The sequence below is a fragment of the Panthera onca genome, chromosome C2 (assembly GCF_046562875.1).
Source record: "Panthera onca isolate mPanOnc1 chromosome C2, mPanOnc1 haplotype 2, whole genome shotgun sequence".
Classification (NCBI taxonomy): domain Eukaryota; kingdom Metazoa; phylum Chordata; class Mammalia; order Carnivora; family Felidae; genus Panthera; species Panthera onca.
The window spans coordinates 113,767,945-113,794,843 of NC_138347.1; the positions used below are offsets into that span (position 1 = coordinate 113,767,945).

A 26,899-nucleotide genomic window follows, 5' to 3' on the forward strand; every position below is an offset into this window, starting at 1 on the left:
CAAAAATTGAGGAAGACAATTTTAAATATAAGGTTAATAGGTACGCTGGGCAATAAATTCAAACTTTTTATTTAACTTACATCCGCTTAGTTTTTTATTGAGTTAGGTATAAAGGCCCAGTTAATCAACTCATTAGATTGGTCAAGGCAAGACACTTGAACTACATAACAGTATTTAAAAAGCAGTTGGTCTTTTAGTAATTCTCTGGTAATCACACACGCACACACGCACATACACACACAAATTGGTAGAGTACTCTAGATATAGGATTTCCCCCCATTATCTCATATAATGCACTGTTCACAATCTGCAGTGTTTTGAAAACTATATAAATTGGACATGACCAAATTAAAGATGCCTGATAAACTCTTATAAAGTTTTTGGGAACTTCAGCTGTATTCCCAAAAAGATCAATTTTAAACTATAAAAAAGGAAAATTCATATAAAATCACAACAGATTTAACAGACATCTTTGAAAAAAAGTCAAATTGTAACTCAATTTTCTACTTTTCCAAGTATGACTAAGGAAAAAAAAGGTACAAGTAGTAATGTCTACATTTTTTAAAAACTATTAACTGAGTGAATTTGGGGAAGAAAAAAAAGCTATACAGTATTATTGCACTCCACGAATGTGCAGAATTCCAAAATGTGCCAGCACTGAAAAACTGTCTTGCATTGAGGTTTTCCAAGAGGTACAACGAGCCTGCCAAGAAAGCATCTGGTCTGTACTAACAGCTTGCTGTCTTCAGTACAGGCCTTCATAATGTCAGTCACGCTGCTCTTGCAAAAAATCCCTTAATGTCTGAAAGACATAGACAAAAAAGAGTATTTTATTTCAAACTTCACTCTTATAAAATCAACTTATTAATAAGAAGAGAACAGAGAACATCTCTGCTAAGCAAAAGTTAACTCATATTCACCTCTCTGTGTTCACACACATTTGCTTATAACTTTTCTATCTTGACCATGTTAAAAGAATCTGCACACTCTTAGCAACTAGTTAGTTGCAGGTAAAGGGAAGATATGTATATAAATATTCTAGCGTAATATACCAATTCTGACCATTAGTAGGAGTTCAGAGTCCAAAAAATGACGTTACAGGCCCAGCTTTTAAGCCTTGAAGATAAAATTATTAGCACAACCTTACCTTGTTTTGGCAGGTCCAAAATGCTCTTGATCACTTAATCAATTTTAATAAAGAAAACATCCATCTATTAAATCTTAAGTTGGGAACTCAAGTGATAATAGACACTAGAATATCTAGTACCTTGCTGATTTGTGATGAGAATGATACCTATAAATAGTTATTGTATTTTTAAACTACTTACAAAAGAGTTTTCAGTGCTGATAGGTGGGGCTATGATCGGTGATGTGGGATTGAATCCATATGCACATTGAGCTTCATTTCATTGTCAAGAATTTGAACAAGCTGTTGCATGGATGGGAGGTGACCAGATTCCAGCTTGGACCACACAGGCACATCTATAAAAATAAACAGTACCACCCCCTAAAATTAAAGATGAGTCTATAATAAGTGTTCATTCTACAAATATTTATTGTCTATACATACAGCTGAGGATACAGAAGTGAACCAAAGAATTACACTGTGTAATTACACCGTTGTATAGTTTACATCCCAGTAGGGGAAATACAGAAAGTACTATACAAAATAGCTACAAATCACAACTGTATATTAAGAATTAAAAGCAGAAGATGCTGAGGGACACAGGGGAGGCTACAAAGGAGGCTTTGCAATTATTATTAAAAGTGAGAGGTATTATTAAAATTGAAAGGTATTAAAAGTAAGAGCTGAAATAAAGGAGAAGAGTGGTACAAGAGAGGCTGGATAGGTGAATGGGGACTAGATCAGAGTCAACAAACTATAAAGAGCCAGGAAGCAAGCATTTTCAGCTTGCAAAGACATATAGTCTATCACAGCTACTCAACTCTAATTGTAGTCTGAAAGAAGCAACAGGCAAAACAAGGGCATGGTTGTGTTCCAATAAAATCTTATTTAAAAAACAGGCAGCAGGACAGAGAGTGCACATGGCCATGGTTTGCTAATCCCTAGTCTACATCATGCAGGACCTTTTGGCTATGTTAAATGTTCTGGTCTTTATCTTGAGGACAAAGTAAAGCCACTTAATGAACTTGAGGCAGTAAAGCAATGAGACGAAAATGATGTGCATTAAAAAAAAGAAAAAAATCACCCCACTGTTTGGAGCAGGTATCAGCAGATTTTTTTGTAAGAAGCCAGATAATAAATGTTTTAGGCTTTACAGATCGAGACAAAATCCAAGAAATCACAAAGGTAACCAGAGAACTAAATTTCCACAAATTTTTTGACGGAACTCAAAACTTTAGGTAATAAACACTAAATTTTGAATTTCATTTAATTTCCTTGTGCCCTAAAATATTCTTTTGATGTTTTGGAACCATTAAAAAAGTGTAAAAACTACTGTTAGCTCATAGGTCATATATGACAACCTCTGGTTTAGAGAATGTATTAGAGGGTAACAAAATAATTATGGCGTGGACTAGAGTGGTGGTAATAAAGATAAAGAGAAGTAGATTTTTGAGAAATGTAGAAGGCAGAATTAAGAATCAGACTTAGTAATCCATCAGATATGGAGAGTAAGGGAGAAACTGAGGTTATCCTAGGATTCTGACATCGGTAACTGGGTAGAATGATAATGATGCCATTATAAATAAACAAGAAATGCCATGGAAGGAGCAAATTGGAGTGCACAAGAATTGCAGGAAGCAGAGGCAATCAATAGATTGGGAGTAGGAGTTTAAGATCCCCAAGTATAGCACCTAGAAGAAAGATCTAGAACTCTGTTGAGTACATTCAGGAGTCATCATATGGATATAATTCTCAAGCCAGGGGAGATGAGGACCATAGAAAGTGATAATTTTGCATATTACGGAAAACAGAAAAGCCTAAAGGTCATTATAAATCATTTAAAATGTGTTACAGGGGCGCCTGGGTGGCTCAGTCGGTTGAGTGTCCGACTTCAGCTCAGGTCACGATCTTGCGGTCCGTGAGTTCGAGCCCCGCGTCAGGCTCTGGGCTGATGGCCCAGAGCCTGGAGCCTGCTTTGGATTCTGTGTCTCCCTCTCTGCCCCTCCCCTGTTCATGCTCTGTCTCTCTCTGTCTCAAAAATAAATAAATGTTAAAAAATTAAAAAAAAAAAAAAAAAAATGTGTTACAAAATTCGGGGCGCCTGAGTGGCTCAGTCGGTTAAGCGTCCGACTTTGGTTCAGGTCATGATCTCACGGTTCGTGAGTTCGAGACCTGCGTTGGGCTCTGGGCTGACAGCTCAGAGCCTGGAGCCCACTTCAGATTCTATGTCTCCCTCTGTCTGCCCCTCTGCTGCTTGCACTCTGTCTCTCGCATTGTCTCAAAAATAAATAAACATTAAAAAAAATAATAAAAAAAATAAAAAATGTGTTATAAAACGCAAATTATTCAGAACCCACCATTCAAAGTTATCTCAAATGCACCTGTTGACATACACTGGTTCTCAATCATGTTGCTCAAGAAGAAAACCATCATACATGCATAGACCTAAAAGAAAATATAATTAAGTACAACAGGCAAAGTTATTTTAAAGACAAAACAATATTACAACTGAAGACACAGTAATCTTTTAAATATACAGACTCATTTTTATTTGGTAATGATTGTTTTTAAATCTACTTTAAAAGTTTCTATACAGACTATTATTGCTCTTCTATATGTTCAGATAACATATACAGAATAAGAAAAACGCAACATTCATTCACAGCTGTATACACACTGAAGAATATATATTCATAATGCAGAGACAGAATTTCTCGAGATCTTGTAATAGCCTTAATAAGTTAAACAAATGAATACTAGCAAAAGAAGGGTTTATTTCACCATTTTTATAATGTAAGGTATGAATTCACAAGAGACTAGTGATGCAATAAAGAGCAACTCCATGTATTCAATACAACCTGTCCACGTTCCAAACAAATTATTTTGAGTCAAATAAAAAAATTGGTAAGAGAAAGCACTTGCATATTGAATTACATTCACTTCCCTTTTGAATGCGTACCTATACCCTTTAAGAGAAGTTCCTTGGTGGACAGAAAAGTTTTAATAAAATCACCTGACTAAAAAGCAGGATGTAGTGAAGATATCAATTCACATCAAGTTGTTTCAAAAAAAGTTAATAAAAATGCTCATAGCAAAAGAGAAAGAGCTCTCCTCCCAGTCCCACTTGAACTAGGTAGGCTTTAATTTCTTAAAGGTTACTCTCACATTTGGAAATATGTCTATTTTCATGCAAACAATACACAAGGAAGTTGCATGAAAACTACAGCTTTCAAGTATATTCCTCTTCCATAGATCAATAATGTTATATGTCTTCAGAAGTAAAATGCACTAAAGATGGAATCAACAGAATTAATAAATGTAACACAAAACGTCATGAGTACTTAACTTCTAATTCTTAATCTTATGCATAGCAATCTTACTAATAACAGGGTAGAGACACAGTTCAGTGAGAGGTAGCACCTGATGATGTTTATTTTAAGAAGCCTTGCCTGTTACTGGAAATAAGTTTTTTCCTAAGAAAAAAAAGAAAAAGCATAGCTATGTAGGAGTCCACTAAAAGTAGTATCAGCCTAGAACTAAAGAACAAGACCAGAAACCAGAATACCTCTCAGAAGGAAACCTAAGAAGCAATCTCATCCAAGAGAGAAATAAAACTGATTTTCTCATAGCAGAAAGAGCCTCCAGAAAAAGATGATTTTAAGTGAAACAAATGAAAGATACCTAAAAAGAATGTATGCTACAGCAAGACCCTACAAAGGAGAAGGGACAGCACAAGATGTGTATGTCTATTTATACTGATTGAACAGAAGAGTCAAAGGACAAGTAATAAAAACAGAAAATTTTAATAAGAACAAATCAGCAGAAACCCCATTTTTAATGTGAATAAACCCATTAATACCCATATTGTTTGGTATAAAAGCCTTGCATTCTATGTATATTATGTTCTTTGTATATGATTTGACCTAATCTATATAATCAATATCCGGTATTAAATTATTTTGTGCCCAGGTTCTACTGAAGTCACACCTCACTATCCTTCAAATAGTAAAAAGATGTGGCGCCTGGGTAGCTCAGCCTGTTAAGCGTCCGACTCTTGATTTCAGCTGAGGTCATGATCTCACAGTTCTTGAGTTAGAACCCTGTGTGGGGCTCTGTGCTGACAGTGCGGAGCCTGCTTGGGATTTTCTCTGTCCCTCTCTTTGTCCCTGACCCTTCCCCTCTCCCGCCATCAAAATAAATAAACTTTAAAAAAAAATAGTAAAAAGATAAGAGCTAATCATTCTTAATACATAAACATAAAAACGAAGACCAAGAAAAGAAAAACAAATACAAACAAAAAACTAAGTCCAAAAATGGTTAAGTGTCTTGCCCAAAGATTAAAAAATGATTGAAGCTGAAATAATACACGTGGACAGGTGAATCAGCAACAAGTACACAACAATCCAGTAAAATATTTCCATTGACAACCTAAAAACCTACAGCTACCAAACTATTAAGTTACATACCTTATTTTCTTGGCCCCACTGCCAGATGCTAGGAGCTTGCATGCCAAAGAAAGCAAAAGGATCCTTGCCAACAATTATTAAGCCTATTAATACTAGTTTGAAGACTGACAGGAAAGATGCTATGTGTCTATCAAAAGAAAAAAATATATATAAATTCATCAGAAGCCACAATTTCTCACCTAATTCAAAAACTTCCTAACTCAGGTATATGTATACAGACATTTTCTAGACACCAAATCTGGCACTTACTAATTACAACTAGTGAAAAAGATAGTAACTAAAGTTCATTGTGGAGTTTTAAAACAAAACTAAATATCCTTTAAACGAATAAAAAATTAACTTGTAAAATTATACTGCATTAGCCTTTAAAAATCCTATTAACAGCACGGAATTTTACACCATTGACTTTGTATAAAAATTTGGGTGTTCTTCATTTATTTCCAAAATAAAAATTATATAAGAAAACACATCTTTAAAAGATTGCCACCTCTGAAAAAATCCTCCTCTTTTCCTTCTTTCAGTAAAATTCTTCTAAATTTGGATCAAATAAACTTGCTATTTGTAAAAGAGTTTCTCTGTACATTATAACCAACTAAGAAGTTATAATAACCAATTAATTGAACCAATTCACAGAAGTTTACTCACCGAAGTGAAAAAAAAATTCATTAAAAAATTTACTTTTAAGTTACTGAAATTTACTTACCTATATATGGGTTGAGGGAGGTAATTTTCTCCTTCAATGCGGATGTCTGGGTACCGCTGGCTTATAACCCGCATGTACTCCTCAAACACCCGCCTATAACCTCAGGAAACACTGTAGAAAAATAAAAGTGCTTCTATTAAGTGCTTCAGAATATGCCTACACTTATTTTGCATTTAGACAAAGTCTAAAAATTGCCAGGATTAAAAGTGTTTCTAATGAACAGTGACAAAGTAATAATGATTGATGTTGGAGGATGGCAACATGGAGGTTTTTTCACAAATTTCACATATTTAAGTTACCTTCCCCCATGTATACCCATCTATTAGAACATTAAACATTACAGACTTGGGTTACTGTTGGGCAGCAGCATGTATCTATTCACATATGTTAGCATATTTTGAGCTCTCAAGATCACCGTGCTTTTTGGGGAGCTATCATTAAGTATAAACACTGAAATGAAAACAACTCTTACACATCTAAAATAGAGACTGGCAAAACTGGGGCACAGAAAGCTTACAAAATACCAAGACATGAGACATGAAACTTTGGCTCTTATTCCTACTCTGCCCCTAACTGGGCAAACATGCCTGCTCAATCACAATAAAAGTAACTTAAAGAACTCTTAAATCCCTTCTTACTCTACAGTTGCTTCTACTTTACAAAGAAAAACAAAGATTGGGAAGATAATTTTCAACAATATGACAGCAATCCATATCATTACTCTAGCAATTAAGTCAACAGCATCCAATATCGCCATTAAAATTTCTGAACACTAAACTGTGGATATATGACAGGCTTCCCCAGCAAAAAAAGGGAAAAAGGCCACCAGAGTGCATATACAGGCAAAAGGAAAACTTTATGACATTGATGAAAAAAATTAAAGACACAATAAAAGACATCTCATTTTCAGGGTTCAAAATTCATATTGTTGGGGCACCTGGGTAGCTCAGTCGGTTAAGCGGCCGACTTCAGCTCAGGTCATGATCTCGCGGTCCATGAGTTCGAGCCCCGCGTCGGGCTCTGTGCTGACAGCTCAGAGCCTGGAGCTTGTTTCAGATTCTGTGTCTCCCTCTCTCTGACCCTCCCCCGTTCATGCTCTGTCTCTCTCTGTCTCAAAAATAAATAAACGTTAAAAAAAAAATTTAAAAAAAATTCATATTGTTAAAATGTCCATATACCAAAAGCAATCTACAGATCCAATGCAACTGTATAAAAATTCCAGAAACAGAACAATCCTAAAATTTGTATGGAATCACAAAAAAAAAAAAAAGCAAAAAAACAGAATAGCCAAAGCAATCTTGAGAAGAAAGAACAAAGCTGGAGGCACCATGTTTCCTTATTTCAAACTGTATTACAAAGCTATAGTAATCAACTATGTATAGTAGTAGCACAAAAACAGACACATAGACCAATGGGACAAAATCAAGAGCCCGGAAATAAACCCACACAAAAATGGTCAATTAATTTGCAATCAAGGAGCCAACACTGAAAAAAGGATAGTCTCTTCAACAAATGGTATTAGGAAAACTGTCAGCAACATGAAAAGAATGAAACCACTATCTTCCATCATACATGAAAATCAACTCAAAATGGATTAAGGACTTGAACATAAGACCTGAAACCACAGACCTCCTAGAAGAAAACATAGTTGGTAAGCACCTTGACATTGGTCTTGGCAAGGATTTTCTGGATTTGACCCTAAAAGCAAAGGTATAAAAAGCAAAAAATAAGTAAGTGGGGGCCTATATCAAACTAAAAAGCTTCTGCACAGCAAAGGAAACTATCAACAAAATGAATAAGCAACCTACAGATCAGGTTAACCTGCAAATCAGGTATCTGAAAAAGGAGGTTAATATCCAAAATATACAAGGAACTCATACAACTCAATAGCCAAAAGTCAATAATCTGATTAAAAATGGGGAACCAAAGACAACATAAAAATGGCCAACAGAGGGGCACCTGAGTAGCTCAGTCAGTTAGGTGTTGGACTCTTGATTTCGGCTCAGGTCATCTCACAGTTTGTGAGATCGAGCCCCATGAAAGGGCTTGGTATTCTCCCTCTCCTCTCTCTGCCCCTCCCGCACTCAAGTGCACCTTCTCTATCTCTCTAAAAATAAAAAAATAAAAACACATTTTTTTTAATGGCCAACAGATAAATTAAAAAGTGCTCCACATCACTAATCAACAGGGAAATGCAAATGAAAACCATAAGGAGATATAACCCCACACTTGTTAGGATGCCTGTTATTTAGGATGCCTATTATCAAAAAGATAAAAGATAATAAGTGTTGGCAAGGAGGTGGACAAAAGGGAATCCTTGTGCACCGTTGATGGGAATGTAAATGGTGCTGCCACTATGGAAAACAGTATGGAAGTTCTTCAAAAAATTAAACACAGAACTACCATATGGCCTAGCAATTCCACTTCTAGGCATATATCCAAAGGTACTACTATCTTTAAGAGGTATCTGCACCCCCATGTTCATTTTAGCATTACTTACAATAGTCAAGACATGGGGGCGCCTGGGTGGCTCAGTCGGTTAAAACATCCGACTCTTGATTTCAGCCTGGGTCACGATCTCACAGTTCATGAGTGAGATTGAGCCCCACGCCAGACTCTGTGCTGACAGTGCAGAGCCTGCTTGGAATTTTCGCTCTCTCTCTCTCTCTCTCTCTCTCTCTCACACACACACACACACACACAATAAATAAACTTAAAAAAAAATAGTCAAGACATGAAAACAACTTAAGTGTCCATGGACAGATGAATGGATAAGAAAATGTGGTATAAATACACAGGGGAATACTATTCAGAAAAAAAAAAAACAACAAAAAAAAACTTCTACCATTCGCAACAACATGGATGAAACTTGAGGGCATTATGCTAAGTGAAGTCAGAAAGAGAAACACAAATTGTATAATCTCATTTTTACACGGAATCTAAAAAAGCCAAGCTCAGAGACATGGAGGCTGGTGGTTGCCAGGGGCTGTGGAATAGGCAAAATGGGGAGATGTTGGTCGGAGGATACAAACTTCCAGTCGCAAAACAAATAAATTCTAAGGATCTAATTTACAGCAATGTGACTATAGTTAACAAGACTGTATTGTATACTTGTAAGCTGCTAAGGGAATAAATATATGTTCTCACCTAATAAAGGTAATTATATGAAGTGATGGATGTGTTAACTAACCTTATTGTGGTAATCATTTCACAATATACATGTATATGAAATTATCACTTTAATTATACATAATTTCTATTTGTCAATCATAGTTCAATAAAGCTGAGAGAAAAACAGGAGGCAGTACCGCCAAATCAACAGAAGAGCTTACAAACTCAGGTAGGATTGTTAAGCATTTAGGTACATTAAATTCTAAGTTAAGGAACACACAAATATAAAGCAATGAAAGTACAGAGGAAGCAGAATCAGTAATTAAGTGACAGTAAAGTAAAATGTAAGATGCCAGCTTTGTCAATCACACTGTTATCAAGGAAAAACATACCAACCACCACCACAGGCGTCAGGTTGATATGTGACAGGGCATAACAGTCCAAACACTAGATCTCAATTTAAGAAAATTCATTTTTCAGGAAAAACAAACAAACAAACAGAAATTCACCTGTTTGCTTTACAATTAATACTTCCTCTACCTTCAGAATAAAAATTTCACAAGAAATTAAGTCCCTAAAAAGTATGAAATTTTTGCAAAGGGAGACAAATTTCCACAGCTATACTTAAAAGAACTTGGTAAACATACTTTATGTTTACTAAACAATTACCTTATCTAATATTTTATTATTACTGTTGTTAAATTCACCAAATAGTAGTATTTTGTCACAACTGCTTTCTCTACAAGAAATTTTTAATGGTGCTTTTGTTTTGAGAATATTACAAAAATAATCTAGCTCACCTATATGCCTAACTACCTTGAAACCAAGATATGCCCCCTGATGTCAATGGCTCTCAAGTTTGCATCAGTATTTACAATGGAGTTAATTATCTAAAATGATATTCTCTTAACTTTTAATGAAATATTTTGAGAGCTAGAGACGAAGTTAATTGAGTTCAAACTTCTTTTTTAATAGACGAAGGGGAAAATAGGAAGCTCAGAGAGATGAAGTGACTTTTCCACAGTTTTACATCCATATACTTATTAATCCACTCACTCAAATACTTATTGAATGCCTACTACAAGTCACGCACTATATTAGGCACTGGGTATGTAGTGATGAGTGACACAGATACGGTCCCTGCTCTTAGGGCTGAGAGACTAGAACACAGACTTTGTGATTTAAGATCCTAGCCCCTTCCTCTAGACCCCAATAGAACATTTAGGTGATGCAAGAGCTATCTTTCCCTAAGTCCAGGAAATAATTCCCTTTGGTGACAATGCCACTAGCAAATACCCATACAGTCGAACTCCTGGTGACAGAGATCTCTGAGGTTCTTCCATGAGGAAGACCTATAGATTCTCCCTCTGGGAGAGCTAAAAACCTGTGGGCCCCAAGAAGTCCCTCGTGTTTGCTCTGGAGTTCCAATCCTTGGCCAAGGGAAGCCCAAAGAGGCCTAGCTAGAGATGTGTATTTACATGCAGGCAACACCTCTGGTCAGATTCCTCCTAGTCAGCTACTTTTCTGGCTACTGTGCTCAGAAGCCTAATTCTATCCTTGGTTCCTCCAGTCTCAAGTCTTCGGCATAGTCTCAGACCTCCAGATCAAAATCCAGATAGAATCAGCTCATATTCTTGAAACCCAAAACAGACTTTAAAATTGTACCTTTCTTCAAATTTCCAGTTATAAAATGCTGAAGTCATGAGGATGTAATGTACAGCATAGTGACTATAGTTAGTATTAGTGTATGGAATATTTGAAAGTAGCTAGGAGAGAGGATCGTATAAGTTGTCATCACAAGAAAAAAAATTATAACCACATATGGTGACTGCTTTAACTAGACTTACTGCGGTAATCATTCTGCAATACATACAAATAAGGAATCTTTATGTTGAACAACTGAAACTAACACATTATGTCAATTATACCTCAACAACAACAAAAAACCTGTACCTATTTTATTTCTGAAAAATAAAGCAGTTTACAAAATTGACACAACATATTTTTTAGATGAGTTTCCTTACATCTAAGTAAACTTTCCTCCCTATATTTGTGTCCAGAATTGTGAAGAAAAACTAAAGAAACTTTTCCCTGTAAAACTGTTTTCCCCCAAAGAGTTTTTCTGTTTTGAAATAGCTATCTCCACTGCTGACAGATGTTTTCCAAAACAAAATATAACTAGTGTTTATCGAGGTGGGCAAAATGTTAAATTAAAGGCATACATGGTAAGGAGCCAGTTCTCATTCCACTTCTACTACCACACCCAGCTCTTTCAACTTATTCCATTCTTTCTGCATCCATGAGTAAAACTTTGACTTTCAGTAAACCTCTAATACATAAATATGTGAACATGCTAAATATATGCTGCAGCCGATGTCTCTTCCTCCTGCCCCAGGACCAAAAGTCCCTAAGAAGTAGACTTAAACTTTGAAATCTTAACGTTAATTCCCAATCACTTGGCAAATCTCTAGTAATTACTATACAGAGTCGACTTGTGCAATTGCCTAATTTGAAATATGTTTTCACGGTACTTTTCTAAAAGAAAAAACTTGCATACAAATGAGATGATCTACATGTAATGGACAGAAAGGATATTTAGGAAATAAAGGAAAATGCCTTGTCTGTGCTACTTCAAATAGATTCTGTGCTTTACTAGGTCTATCATGCTTACAGTGTCCTGACTCATGATGGCAACCACCCCACTTTTCCCCTTTCTATATTATGTCTGCCCCTAACTGTAGTCAAATGCTTGCTTATATCAAACTTGAGTCCATCACTTGATTTCAGCTCAGGTCATGATCCCATGGTTTGTGGGTTTGAGCCCTGTGTCGGGCTCTGCACTGACAGCATGAAGCCTGCTTGGGATTCTTGTTCTCTCCTTCTCTCTCTGCCCCTTTCCCGCTTGCTTGTGCATACACTCTCTCTCAAAATTAAATGAACTTTAAAAATAGTTTAAAAATGAAACAGGGCAAAATCTCAGATATTTATGAAATAAATACTGATGATTTCTTTCTATTTTTAGCATCTCTTGAATAAACCTTCCCCTTTTATTTACAATAATCTCCTCGGGACACCTGGGTGGCTCAGTCGGTTGGGGGTCTGACTTGGGCTCAGGTCATGATCTCATGGCTTGTGAGTTCGAACCCGCATTGGGCTCTGTGCTGACAGCTCAGAGCCTGGAAGCTGCTTTGGATTCTGTGTCTCCCTTGCTCTCTGCTCCTCCCCCACTTATGCTCTGTTTCTCTCTCAAAAAGAAATAAACATTAAATTAAAAAAAAAAAATAACCTCCTCTCCAACAGTCTTCTCACCCATACATAGGACTGGATCCTGTTTACATAATGAAACCAACGCCTGCCATTGTTGACAGTCCAGAAAAATGCAAACCTGTCAGAGGAAGGCTTGAATTCCCTGACTAAAAACAAAGAAATGGGATTTAAAAAGTGACTATCTCCACAAAGGTGAACATTTAACACATTTAATCTTTCCAAAGGACTGATAAGTCAGTCTTCAGAGAACCAGAGAAAAATAAAGTACCTTTTCTTGAGAAAAAAGGACACGTGAGCCAGGGAAGATTGAATGACATCTCAGACTTTCCAGTTTTCTATTCTAGCCTGTCTTGAGGCCCTGCTGCATCCTTGCCTTTAGGTTCACGGACTATTCTTCTAACAATTTTAAAATGCATTTTCAAACATATTGTTCAAACCAGTTCAAAAAGGTTTCTGCTACTTGCATCCCAAGAATTTCAACTAAATTTCTCCCACAGTGCACCAATAAAATCAGGAAGATATTTTGTAAATACTGTGCTCTCTGATTTGTCTATAGCATTGCTCAGTCCAACAGCTCACTGATCATTGAAAGCTGTGTCTTTAGATGTATGTAATCTTTATTTCTCCTTGTTCTATTTAGTAGATGAAGTGCTATAATATAAACACGTGTCTGGTGCATCACCTGCTCTAAGTGCTTTAAGGAATGAAATCTGCAAGGTGTTCTAGGAACTACACAAGAAACAAGGTATTCAGGGAGTGAAAAACAGACTAAAGTCATAAATGTTTTTAAAAAAATGCAAACAGGTGTGCTTATACACTCTGAAGACCAAAATGTGGCCCAGAACTTGTTCAGTTTTTTAAGATGAGGCAGAAGCAGCACCAAAGAAGTATCAGATTAAGGATCAGTATTGTACGAAATCAAGTGATTTCCCTTCCGGCTACCTTACTCTTAGAACACTACAGTGGTCACCACAGTAAAAACGCACACACAAAATATGACTAACGTGACTTCTAAGATTCCTGACTTCTTTACTGAGTTTATTCCAAAGATTTGACAAACCTAAAATGTGATTAATTATCTTTTTCTGTTCTCTTCCTTCTTTTGTCTTATTCTTGAGGTCATTAGCTTCTAGTTTCTCTATACCATTGACGTAACATTTCAGGAATTCTGCTGCTGCAGACTATTCCACCAAGAATTTATAAACTGCTTAGTTCCTCAGCTCTTCCTGGGGAAGGAATTTTCTGTTTACTCTGGAAAACACTTTTTATAAACAGATTTATACAGTATGTAGTCAATAAAAAGCACTCAATAAATAAATAGAAATTCTTTGTCGCATCTTAAAATACTTTATATATATCAAACTTTTATTCTTTTCAATACATTTTTTAATTAGAGATATGATTCACATGCCACAAAATACACCCTCAGTTTATTTTTTATCAGTTGTCAGAGAGACTGGCAAAAAAATATATTGTGTTCTGTGCTAGTTCAATGGCCAAACTAAAGAAGTCTCTGGGCTGCTTTATTGCTTTCCTATTTGACCTGTGCATTAACCTGGTTGTAGACTGATTTCACATCACAGTAGAATAAACTCAATAAAAAAGCCAGGAATCATAGAAAGAAAACCACCAACAGGACAATAAGTTGTAATAATCAAAAAGGGTGTGTTGGATATCAGAACAGCAGAAAGAAGACTTGCAGTAGTATAATGAATTCTGGAAGTTTAGCCCCACCAGTAGAGGCATAGAGGCCAGACCAAGAACATTACTGATAAGGGTACGTTCAAAACTGAAGTTTTACATATATTACATTCTATGCCCAACAGCTACCAAGCTGGAACAGAGGCTAACCAGGTAAAAACCTACTAGAAATGAACACTATTAGGTGATATCAATCTACATTCCAGTTAGGAATATAAAGGCAGGGAGAGGGGGAGAGGGGCAGTCAGGTTATCTCAGGGCCAACCACAGTGGACTGACTATAAAAGGTTTTACTCACTTTTTCAATAAATATTAACTGAAGACACACAATAAGAGAGAACCCAAGGCAGACAAAAATTATGCCTTTTTTGGCTGGCAACATTCTAATAAAGAAGAAAAAGTGAACTCGTTAATAGTCTACTGGAGAAGATACACTTCAACAACTGGTAATATCTGAAGCTGTTTCTCTTTTGAGAAACAGGGAGGACAAACAGAAAAAACAAAACAAAACAAAAACACCTAAGGGACTACGAGAATAGTGTCATAAAACAAAAAAGCAGAAATAGCAAATAGAAAAGATTCAAAATAAGAGCCTATATCCAAAAATATTCTTCTGCAAGAAGCAGAAGGATGAGAAGAGGTAAGGAAGCACTGTAAGAAATCCCAAAACCAAAAAGCAGAATTAAATATTTTGAGGCCCTAAATATATATATATATATATATATATATATATATATATATATATATATATATAATGGGTAGAAAACTGAATAAGTGATAGAAGATAAATAATCAACAAAAATTACAGAAGATCTGAATATTATCATTAACAGATTTCACAGCTACATCAGGTTTCATTTTCAATAGTAAAAAAATCCCTTGATAGCCCAAAGAACATTTGCAACCAATGACCATGTTAGGTCACAAAGAATGCCTAGGAAGTAGAAATAGCAAATGTCATATTCTCTGATTAAAGTGCAATAAACTAGGGGCACCTGAGTAGTTCAGTCGGGTCAACATCCAACTTCGGCTCAGGTCATGATCTCACAGTTCGTGGGTTTGAGCCTCGCATCCAGCTCTGCTGACAGCTCAGAGCCTGGAGCTGTTTAGGATTCTGTGTCTCCCTCTCTCTCTGCCCCTCCCCTGCTCACACTGTGTCTTTCTCTCTCTCTCTCAAAAATAAATAAACATTAAAAAAAATTAAAGTGCAATAAGCTAGAAATTTTAAAAAACCCAATCTACTTGGGGCACCTGGGTGGCTCAGTCGGTTAAGTGTCTGACTTTGGCTCAGGTCATGATCTCACGGTCTGTGAGTTCAAGCCCCGCGTCGGGCTCTGTGCTGACAGCTCAGAGCCTGGAGCCTGTTTCAGATTCTGTGTCTCCCTCTCTCTCTGACCCTCCCCCATTCATGCTCTGTCTCTCTCTGTCTCAAAAGTAAATAAACGTTAAAAAAAAAATTAAAAAAAAAAAACCCAATCTACTTGCTGGAATGGGGGGATTGCAGGGTGGCTTAAATGGGTGACAGGCATTAAGGAGGGCACTTTTCAGGAGGAGCACTGGGTGTCATCTATAAGAGATGAATCACTGGGTTCTACTCCTGAAGCCAAAACTACACTGTATGTTAACTAAATTGAATAAAAACAAAAAAAAAAAAATCCAACCTACTACTTCAAGCTCTTCTAGCAGGAATATTAGCTAGTTTAACTATGTCAAAATTTAAATGTGATACCCTTTAACATAATCATAATACTTTATTTCTGTGGATTTAGTTTATAGAAATTACTGGACCAGTACACAATACATTCAAGGATATTCATCTTAGCAAAGTAATTTTGTGAAAAACTGGGATCAACCTACGTGTTAACCAATTAGGCACTAGTTAGATAATTTAAAGAACACTCATCTTATGTAATACTGTGCCTGCTGATGCATCTCCCTATTTACTGACAGCAAATGATAAGTGATGAAGGAGAAGGCAAATTAAGAAAAAAAAAAAAAAAGCCTATGACTATGAACTCATTTTTTGTAGAATTACATAATATAGTATTGTGTGCAGAGTCGTCTTGAGTCTCTTCAAATATTAATAGAGAGCTACAAGTATTTTTTGCTTTCTTATATGTACTTCTGAGGGGAGAGCAAATTATGTGATCCCAAAATATGCCACTTTGGCATGTGGCTTATTTTGAGCTGAAGGTAATCTAGACCAGGCAGACTCAAAACAAAACAAAACAAAACAAAACAAAACACAAACAAAAAAAAACCCCAACTTACTGCTCCCTTAACTACCTGAAAGAATTTAGATAAGGTGCCTGAACCAGATAGAAAGCTGTTATCAGAGGTAACTTTTTATCTGTGGCAAGGCAAACATCTAATTACCAAACATCTGCTCTTCTTATTGTCCTGTGTCTCTCCCCGCCTTTGAAGCCCCAGGCTTAGCTGAGGATACTGTATAAGCCTCAATTGCCCCACTTGTTCTTGTATCTCATATTTTTTATGGGGCTCTCATAAGCATGTAATTAAATGTTTTTCTCCTGTTCATCTTTTAAGTCATTTTGATGAAGAGACCAGCCAAAAGAACCTAGAAGGGTAGAGGAAGAATTCTTTCTCCCCTACACTTCTTATTATTTTTACAAGAAACATGTATTATGTTTATAGCCAGAAAGTTAATTTCATTTTGTAAAAGATCAAAGTCTTAAAGTTTTCAAAGATTTACTTACCAAAGTTCTCATCACAATAAAAGACGATGAAAATAATATATTACAATAATAAAACTTGATAAATGGTAGCATTTACACTGTACTAAGACTTTTTAATTGATTATCTGCCTCCTTTATTTCCTGTCCCCTCTCCCCGCTTTGTGCTGACTCAGGCTCCATTTACATACGATCTTCCTTACTTCTATAAAGCTCTTTCTCTACATCTCCTGGTGGTTTCCCCATACCCCTCTAGATTTCATATCCTCCTCTCAAAGCCTTCCAACTCTCCTTGAATAGATAATCTTTCTTTCCACTAGGTTTTTAAAGCCCTCTATTATGACCTCTTTTAGAACACTGAACAGAAAGCTCTACTGTAATACTGTTTAACATGTCTGTCTCTCCCACCAGACTATAGGTTTTCAAACATTATTGTAAAAAACTAATTCTTATCTCCCTAAATACTGGACAAAAGGGGAAAACGGTGGCATGAAAAAAAGGGGCATAAAAAACAAGGAGCTGATTATGAGCAGTTCTTGCAAAACCCACATGGCAAGATTTCTTCCTCACCAATCCCAGGCTGCACCCCCATCAAGGTAAGTCATGTGAAAACAGGATTTGATTTCCCTTTTTGGAAAGCAGAAAAGGGGACAATCAGATGAACCAGGAAGTTCCACCTACACTCTTCAGTGACAAAGGCAGAAATGAAACACATATGTATGCTTTCATTTTTTGCCATGAAGCTTCCTAACATATAAAACAGAGTAACAGAATTTTAAACGTTACTTGGAATGCAACCAATAACCTCATGTTAGAGATGAAAAAATTGAGAGCTAAAGAGATTCAGTAATTTCCAGAAAGTCATTCAGAAGATAAGAGGCAGATCAACTTAGAACCTGGGCCTCCAAAGCATTAGTCCAATAAATGCAGTTTCCCAGTAACTATACTATTCAAAATTTATAAGGTTATCTTGGTGTTTCCAAATGACACATTCAATTTGATTTCCACCACTTACCTTAATGGCAAATGGTAAAGAAACAATGTTTCAATTTTCTGTAAGAGGAGATAAAACCTTTAAAACCACTCATATTTTACCTACTTCTAAAAGCTTTGGACTGAAGTACTTTGTTCATTATTATTATTATCTTAAACAGGCTCCACATCCAATGTGGAGTTTGAACTCACCACCCTGAGATCAAGAGTCACATGCTCTACTGACTGAGCCAGCCAAGTGCCCCTTTCTTTGCTCATTATTAAGTAGAGACAACTATTATGTGTACATTATTCATTTAGATACTGCAGTTGTTTGTTGTTTAAATAGTAAAACAAAAACAAAAACAAAATGGTGACTAAGTTCTACATAATTATGGAAAACTTTAAAAATCTATTATAGTGGTAGGTGTGGCAGCCAGCATTTCATTTTTCTCTAATCACACTCCATTAGTTCTCTACTATCTGGATCAACTTACTCATTTATTTCATTGATTCCAAGAAGTACACTTCTCCTATTTAGCATCTTTTTAAAAATCAGGATTTATCTTATAATCATTACTGTGTCCCAGTTTAAATGGCAGTATTTTTTTTTTCCTTCTGAGTGGTATATAAAATAGTGTGTAACTTATAATCCATCACATCTTAGGTTTGGTGAAATACAGTAACTGGTATTTAAGTTTTTAGTTTCAGTTACTATGGCTATTTTGGGGAGATGAAATTTCTTTGTAGGATATTCCCATTATTGTATTTTAAAAATTCAGGGTTCCTCCCTTTTCTTCTCTCTCTCTCTCCCTCACACACACACACACACACACACACCCATAAAATTGGTCTCCTTTAACGTTCTAGTGAATGGCACAGTACCACGCCAGAACTCAGGAGCCATCTTTGACACCTCTCACTCCATGCATCCTCTCCTTCCCCCCAAATATGTAACTTACCATGAAAAACTGCATCTCGTAAAGATCTTAACCTGTCCCTTTACATTCTATTTCTACCACCACCATTGTATCCCAAGCTCCATCATCTCTCACCTGGGCAACTCCCAACAGTCCCCTTAAATGGTTTCCCCATACTTATTCTTTGTCCCCTATAATGTCTTTTCCACAATGATCCTGAGCTTTTCTTAACATGGCCTGCCAGACCTTCCTGGGTTTGTGCCACCTTCTTTTTGGTCTTTGAGGTCAGCAGCCTTGGCTTCAAGCAATTATGTTCTCTTTACTACAAAGCCAGTGAACCTGTTATTCCCATTGCTTGAAAGCTCTCTGGCAATAAATCTTACCCTTTAGATCTCAGTTCAAAGTAGGTTTCCTCATGAAAACCTTCCCTGATCCTCTGACTAGTTCTCTCACACAACTATTCCTTTATAGCAGTTAGCACAATTAGAATTTTATGTGTTGTCCGTGGATTAATGACTGCCTTCCATTCTTGCCTAAGATGTCTATGAGAAAACCGAATTCCCAGCAACAAAGTGCCTGCACAGAGGAGGTGCTCAAATATTTGTTGAATATGCAAATATTAGGTCCACGGTAACTCACGATCTGTAGGACTCACAATTTCTCCGATTTCTTCAATTCAGCCTTTTACTAATCTTAGTAAGTATCAACATCCAAATCAGTCTTAGGGCTTTATTTTCTTGCCTCCATACCATGAAAGCAAAGGATGAGTTGGTATAAATTTAAATACAAATCTGTTCTTGTAGTAGTTGTTTCATTTACCTCTAAAAAATACTTTGTGTTGGTTGTCCTAAAATTATAGCAGTGGATTCTTAAATTAACCAAAATTAGAAAATTCTGCTGCACTCTGCTTACATTTTGAAATCTCAGCTTTATTTAATCTACTATTCTTAGCGAATCAGTTGTCAAATACTCAGATAAGTATTAACTGTAAAGAGTTGTAGCCAGTAAGCTCTTTAAATTACAAGTGATTAAATGCTGTAGGTCTGACTACATGTTAAATCTCAAATATGAAAAAAATAAAGCATGCATATAAAAACATCATGCCAAACGGTACCTGTCAGAATACATTCACATACAGAATGCATTTATTCATAAAAGTCACAAGAAAGGAAAATGTTACAAGGGAACTTTATTTTAAGCTCTGATTAGAGAACTTTCTTTTTTTACGTTCAATGTTTAAACATCCAAATAAGCAAGATAAGTTTTCTCCCAAAATAAGAAATCAGTTGTCATCAAACTTATCTGTCATTCCGTCAATTAACATAAACTGAAGACTTAGGTATATAAAGTAATACTGCGCATTTCTGGAAGTTTCATGAGGGATCACATCTATATTGTTCACCATGGTATCTTTAGCCCCGGTACAAACAAGTCTTGAATGAATATTTATTGAAAAAATACATGAATGTAGAATAGTAAACTTTGTTTTAAGCTATTCCACACACTGATCTCTCTCCCTTTGATTTCACTTATGTGTTGTGCTGTTTTGTTCTTTAGCAATTATAAAAGTGGTACAATTAATGGATGATATACTGAGCTACAGTTAAAGAGGGAGTACTCATAATAAATATAAAGGAGGACAAAAGCAATTGAAAGTAAGGTAAAAATAGTTCTCTCCTTTGTTAATAGTGGTAATTAGTGAAAAATTGCCTTTTACAGCACTTAAATTTCAAGGAGAATTCAAAGAATTTTCACAGATTTAGCCTCAATCGTTTTAGCTTCCTCTCCTCTCCCAAAACTGCAAATGAATGTCCAAGAGATTCTGCCAAAACAAGAAACCCAATATTCAATTTACTATACACAGATTAACCTCTTGGGGAAAAAGTAACAAACAACAAGCTAATTTACCTGTATATGGAGGGCATACTAATAAAATTGTTTCCCATGTATGATTAAAACCAAACAAAACTGATTTCCATACATAACATGCTCTGGGTTACTGAAAAAGAAAACTCTTATTAGACTTTTGGGACAAGTTTGTACTTTAAAAGAAAGAAAAAGAATGAAAAAAATTATGCATCACAAATTCAAATGAAGTACCTAAAATTTTTAAAAAGTTTAGAGGAAGAACTGGATGCCCTTCCCAGAACATTTTGAAAACTTTGCTATGAACATCCTCAGTGGAAGGTGCACTTGTTAAATTATTGTGACAAGTATCCCAACAGAAGCAATTGTAAAAGAAGAGTATTTTGGAAAAGTACAAGTGAAACCAAGAGATGCAAAAGTAGGAAAGAAAAAAATTACATAACTTGGAAACTGCACTCTTTTTTAAACTACTTACATCCAAAGTTTCACACTTAATCCTTAACAATAATTACAGATAGTAAAAATGACTGCCACTCTCTAATTTTTAAAAATTATGGAAAAAGTTGGAATGGTCAAGCCCTAACTTCCATTTACAGTTTTTACAGTACGTTACAGAAAATGATATATGCTGGCCACACAGTAAACAGTTCAAGGAGTTTGTTGTTGTTTTTAATCAAGAAACTGCTAGGTTTTTATAGTTTTCACTCCAAAATAAAGTCTCAACATCTCACTTTCCGACTCTATGGGTCACTTAAACTGAATTTTAAAATTTTAAGTATTTGCGTACTCTTTAAAGATTCAGCAAAAAAAAAAAAACAAAAAACAAAAAAAACGGCTGGGTAAGCAGAAAATCTAACCTTTAATACACTTATATTAATAAAGTTTTAAAAAGCCAACTTCAACTGCATTATGGCCAACACCAACACTCCAAAGTACCATGACTCTGAAAATTTACTTACCTAACCATCCTATCCTGAAGAAAATACAATCTTTTGTGATACAGGATTCTAATTTCTACAATTTTACTATTTTAGTTTAGCCTTTCAGTCTCCCCCAACCCAGTTACCTTATTACATGCATTATTGCTCAAGTTCTAACTTAACTAGGTAACAACAAAATCACAGAAAGAACAACGTCGACAAATGCCAGGTTTTTTTTCTGGTTCAGGGTTTTGTTTTTGCTTTTGTTTGTTTTTTTGTTTTGTTTTGTTCTTCTATTTATCTGAATGCATAAGATAGAAAGGTAGAAAGACATGCCAGGTCAGGCAACTCCAGGGAGGGGGGTGTAGAGGAATGGGGGAGAAAGATAAGAGTTGTTTGGGAGTGACCGTTGTCAGAAGAGCAACGTGCTCCTTTTCAAAGACCTTTTGGAAATTGCAAACTGAGAATCAGCCTCCCAGGACCTCTCCTCGCCCTCCAGCTGTCAGAATCCCCACTCCCTCACTCAACAATCGACCGGGGAAGGTCCAGCAGAAAAGGCGTCTATCCCTCGTGGGTCTCCTCCAACGACCCGAATTAACCTTCGCCCAGCGGCGCAGCGACGGCGCCCGGCAGAACCCCGAGAAAGGGGAGAGGAAAAGGGAACCGGGTGGCAAACGCTGGAGCTCCTCCACCGACGCTGCGCCAACTCGTGCCCACCTCCGCAAGCAGCCAGGGTGGCCATGGCGTGACGCCGCCAACCGGTCCTCCGTGCCGACAACTGTCCTCACCTCTTCGCCTTTCAGTATTTAACCTTCCCTTGCCCTCCTTCCCCACTCCCACCATTCTAGGAGGCAAAAAAGAACTGAGCGAAGTGAGCGGTTATACTTGGAGAAAAGAAGGGCAGCCTGACAGTCCCAGGAAGGCCCTCTGAGAAGGCAAGCTGCGGAAGGCTGCTGGCGCCGTTCTTCCGGGCCAAGGGGGAGGTTCAGCCCGCTAGGCCGCAGAGCCGGGGCCTCGCCTGGCGACAGAGGCCGAGCAGAGGCGCGGCGGCACTGCCGGGGCCCGGCGCACATACTCACCAAATCTGGAACTTGAGCAGCGGCCCCGTGGCGTACTGCATCTTTAATCTTTTGCTAGGCACGCCGCCCAGGTTGGCCGAGGCATCGCTCGGGATCACCGCCGACGCCGCCACCAGGAGAACTAGCAGAAACCTCATCTTAATCGAGCCAGCCACTTCGGCCGCCCTCAAACTGAGACTGCAGCCAGCCCAAGGCCGAGCGGGAGCCGCGAGCAGCTCCCCACCGCGCAGGCGCGATCCGCCAAGGTCGGGGAGGGAAGCAGAAATGCGCCTGCGCAGTGCGGCGCCAACTCACGCTCTGGGAGGCATCGCTGACCTGTTTGACTGTCATGACCCACCATCTTGGATGTGTGCTGAGACTCGGGATGGAGTTCGATGAGTAGGGAGGGAACGAAGTAGCTGATGGGATGATGTCAAAGGCGCCTGTTAATCATAGCTCCCTGCACGTGTGGGTTCTAAATACAATTTCACTTAATTCAGACATTAATCTGCCTGAGACTCTTAGGAGCACCTATTTAGCAGCCTCAATTCTGGTGTGGAGGATAAAAGAGAAAGCCCGAGCTTTCTGAACAGTTAATGCTTCACCCTTGGGGTGCCATGCCATGGCTTTTTCTTTGATCTTACAATATTGCACACTCCTAAAAAAATTTATTTTTTTTAAAGACTTTTGTAAAATTTCCATCATGTAGAGGAGTAGAATAATTACCTTACTCATTAACAACCTTTAACAATTGGTGACATTTTGACAGTCTCGATTGTCTATAGCTCTAACCTCTTCTTCCCCCAGGGATGCAAATATCGGACATAATATTTATTTCATTTGTAGGTATTTAAGCATGTATCTCTAGGAAAAAAACAACAACTAGTCTTTGGGGGAAAAAAGAAAAACACTGACCACAATAACGTTATTTAACCTTAAAAAAAAAAAAAAAAAGCAATTCCTTAATACCAAATATCCAGTGTTCAAATTTCTTCTGTCTTAATAGATACTAATTTTCCTAAAATCAGGACCAAAATATAATCCATTGCCATTGGTTAATACATCTTTTAGTTTCTGTCAGAACGTTTAAAACCAAGAATATACCAGGAATTGAGAAGTTTCATTTACCATTTATTGCAGCAAAAGGGAACACACACCACGGGGAGCTAAGGGGAGTCTCAGAAAAATGGTCTTAGAAAGACTCTATTATAGTATATGTTCTTTGATTGGATGATTTGGGGAAAATTGTTGGGGTAGCAATGGAAAATTTGGTCATACTTTTTATTTTATTTATTTAGTTTTTAATATGAAATTTATTGTCAAATTGGTTTCCGTACAACACCCAGTGCTCTTCCCAACAGGTGACATCCTCAGTGCCCACCCCCCACCTCCTCTGCCTCCCACCTCCCATCAACCCTCAGTTTATTCTCAGTTTTTAAGAGTCTTTTATGGTTTTGCTCTCTCCCTCTCTGTTTTTTTTCCTTCCTGCCCCTCCCCCATGGTCTTCTATTAAGTTTCTCAGGCTCCACATAAAAGTGAAAACATATGGTATCTGTCTTTCTCTGCATGACTTATTTCACTTAGCATAACAGTCTCCTGGTCATACTTTTTAAAGTCTCAGTATTCATAAATATGGGTCATTCTGGATCATTTATCCCAGACATTTCATTAATGAAATACATTAAATATGAGTTTGAGAAACAGTGAAATAGGAAATTCTCAATAAATGTGTGCCCATAGTTTCTTATATCCAATAGCTCAAATGTAGCACATGATCAAAAAATTTTTTTAATCTAAGGATGCAATGAAAGTCTTAAAACATTTCACAGCTGTCAATTTCAGCTTACTCAGGCTTTAAGTGACAGTTGTGAATTTTATATATCTTAGGACAAAAGGAACTGCAAAAACAAAATCATAAACTTTTTTCAGTAATCACATTGATGGTGATACTATTTTGTTCATATTATGATTCCAAGACTGTTGCATGTAATGTGGAAAAAGCAAGTGAGTGATTATATTGGTATCAATGAGAATGGAAATTTTGCAATAGGAGAAATAGATTTAAATTCATGTGTTAAGAAATAAATCGTGAGAAAGTGGAGACAATTTCAGAGTACAAAATTTTTTTTTAATTAAGAAATCTATTGGAATCCTTTGCAATGATGGATTAGAGAAGATACATCATATAATCATTTCAATAGAATTTGATAAAAATTCAATTCACTTATAAAAATTCTCAGTGACTTAGAAGGAAATTTCCTTGGGGCAACTGAGTGGCTCAGTGGGTTAAGCATCTGACTCTTGGTTTGGGGTCAGGTCATGATCTCATGGTTTGTGAGATCCAGCCCTGCATTGGGTTCTGTGCTGACAGCGCAAAGCCTGCTTGGGATTCTCTCTCTCTCTCAAACTATAAATTTCAAAAAACCAAATAAATAATAAATAATGGGAGCAATTAAAGATTGCTGGCATTATCAAAAAATTATCTTCAGAAGACTGATGTAATAACTGTATGTGAATAGATTGAGGTAACAAATGTCTAAAAGGGAGGGAGTCATCTACAACAGTGAGAAAGTTACCACAGAACAGTTACTGTAAACCACCAGGAATAGTGCAAAACCAGGGCACAAGGAATAATTAGACTTGGTGGGTTCTTGGTCATAATGAAGATCATTATTGGGTAAGAAAATATTTCAAATGGGACCAATAAGATGTTCAAAAGTAGAGGCACCTGGCTGGCTCAGTCAGAAGAGCATGTGACTCTCGATCTCAGGGTCGTGAGTTTGCGCCCCACATTGGGTATAGAGATCTACTTAAATAAAAATAAAACTTAAAAAAATATATGCAAATTAGGTAAGTGGGGACTCTCATTAAGCCTAGAAGGTTTCCAGCTCAGATATGTGGGTGTGGTGGGCAGACAGGTGTATACCTGGGTGGAGGTTGGGGGAATATGGAATGAATGCTCCTGGAAAACATGCATTTTAAGATAAGAGGCCAAAGAACAAGAGCCCAGTCCGCAACAGAGCAGTGGTCTCTGGAGGAAAGATGATCCCAACTCGAGCATAGTGACTGGCACTCATATTGCCTCCTCATCCCAACTCAGCTAGACTCAAAAAATTGACAGGCGGAAGAGTCTTAAAATGAAGCGCACCATTGGAACCCCAGAAGTTCTCCAACAAAAGAATGTAATGCACAGAAGAGAGGCATTCTCCATCTTATCCAGGGACACAGACTAAAGGCACATTAAGGGCTTTAGCACATCAGGGGTGTGCTATGCTGAATGTGCCCAGATATTGACAAACTCGGGTCCAGTGGAGTAGCCTAGGTGTGCCAGCAGGGGGCGTGGTGTCCAGCAGAGCAGAGCAGAGGTCATGTTCATTAGAAGACTTGTGGTGTGAGTGAGGGAAATGGCAACACCTGATAAGAGTGAATTCCTTTACCAAACATAAGTCAGACATCACTTGGGGCCTAGGCTGTACTTGAAGTGGGAGGCAGGCATTATATGGATCTGCATGTAGGACCAATGAGTCCGTAATATATGAGTTGATATTAATAATGTACTCCATTTATTCTCAGAGGCTGGTAGTTCAGGTTATGAATTTTTCTTAATCTTCTATTTCAAACAAGTAGCCTACATCCATAAAAAGTTCAGTATAGCTGGCCTGAGGGAGTTTGCTTGGAGAATACAATTAATACAATTAGCAGTATGAGGAAGGGTCTGAAGATTGATGCCCTTGAAAGCCACACTGAAAACCAGAGAGCAAATTCAGCAGCCGCCGGTAATGCAGATTCTTCAGCAGAGTAGGAAAGTGCTGCAGGTTTCTGAGGAACATCATTTGGGGGATTTAGTACAAGATGGACTGGAAAAAAGAAAGGATGGAGAAAGTAGAGCATAAAGGTGATGGCCGTCGCTGGTTTTGGAGCCTGATCCTCCTTCTCTCTTGCTAACTGTATTGTGTGTTTCCCTACAGTTTTAATAAGGATTAGAGCAAATACAACGATATATGTAAAATCTGTAGCCTGGTTCCTTAGGTAGTGATAGTTATTATTGTTTCTCTAAAGTAGTAAGGGCTTTGAATAGGGGATGATAAATGTCAAG

At 37.2% G+C, this 26,899-nt stretch overlaps 1 protein-coding gene across 1 annotated transcript; it reads right to left on the minus strand.

The window, feature by feature from the left end:
- Window positions 1-53: 53 nt before the first annotated feature.
- SELENOT (selenoprotein T) lies at window positions 54-23,061 on the minus strand. Its single transcript, XM_060638945.2, has 6 exons — window positions 22,825-23,061; window positions 6,296-6,406; window positions 5,593-5,719; window positions 3,484-3,571; window positions 1,329-1,482; window positions 54-802 (listed from the first exon to the last, which is right to left on the minus strand). The coding sequence occupies exons 1-5, from the start codon at window positions 22,959-22,961 to the stop codon at window positions 1,358-1,360; spliced, it is 588 nt and encodes a 195-aa protein (XP_060494928.1). The 5' UTR covers window positions 22,962-23,061; the 3' UTR covers window positions 54-802; window positions 1,329-1,357.
- Window positions 23,062-26,899: the final 3,838 nt, after the last annotated feature.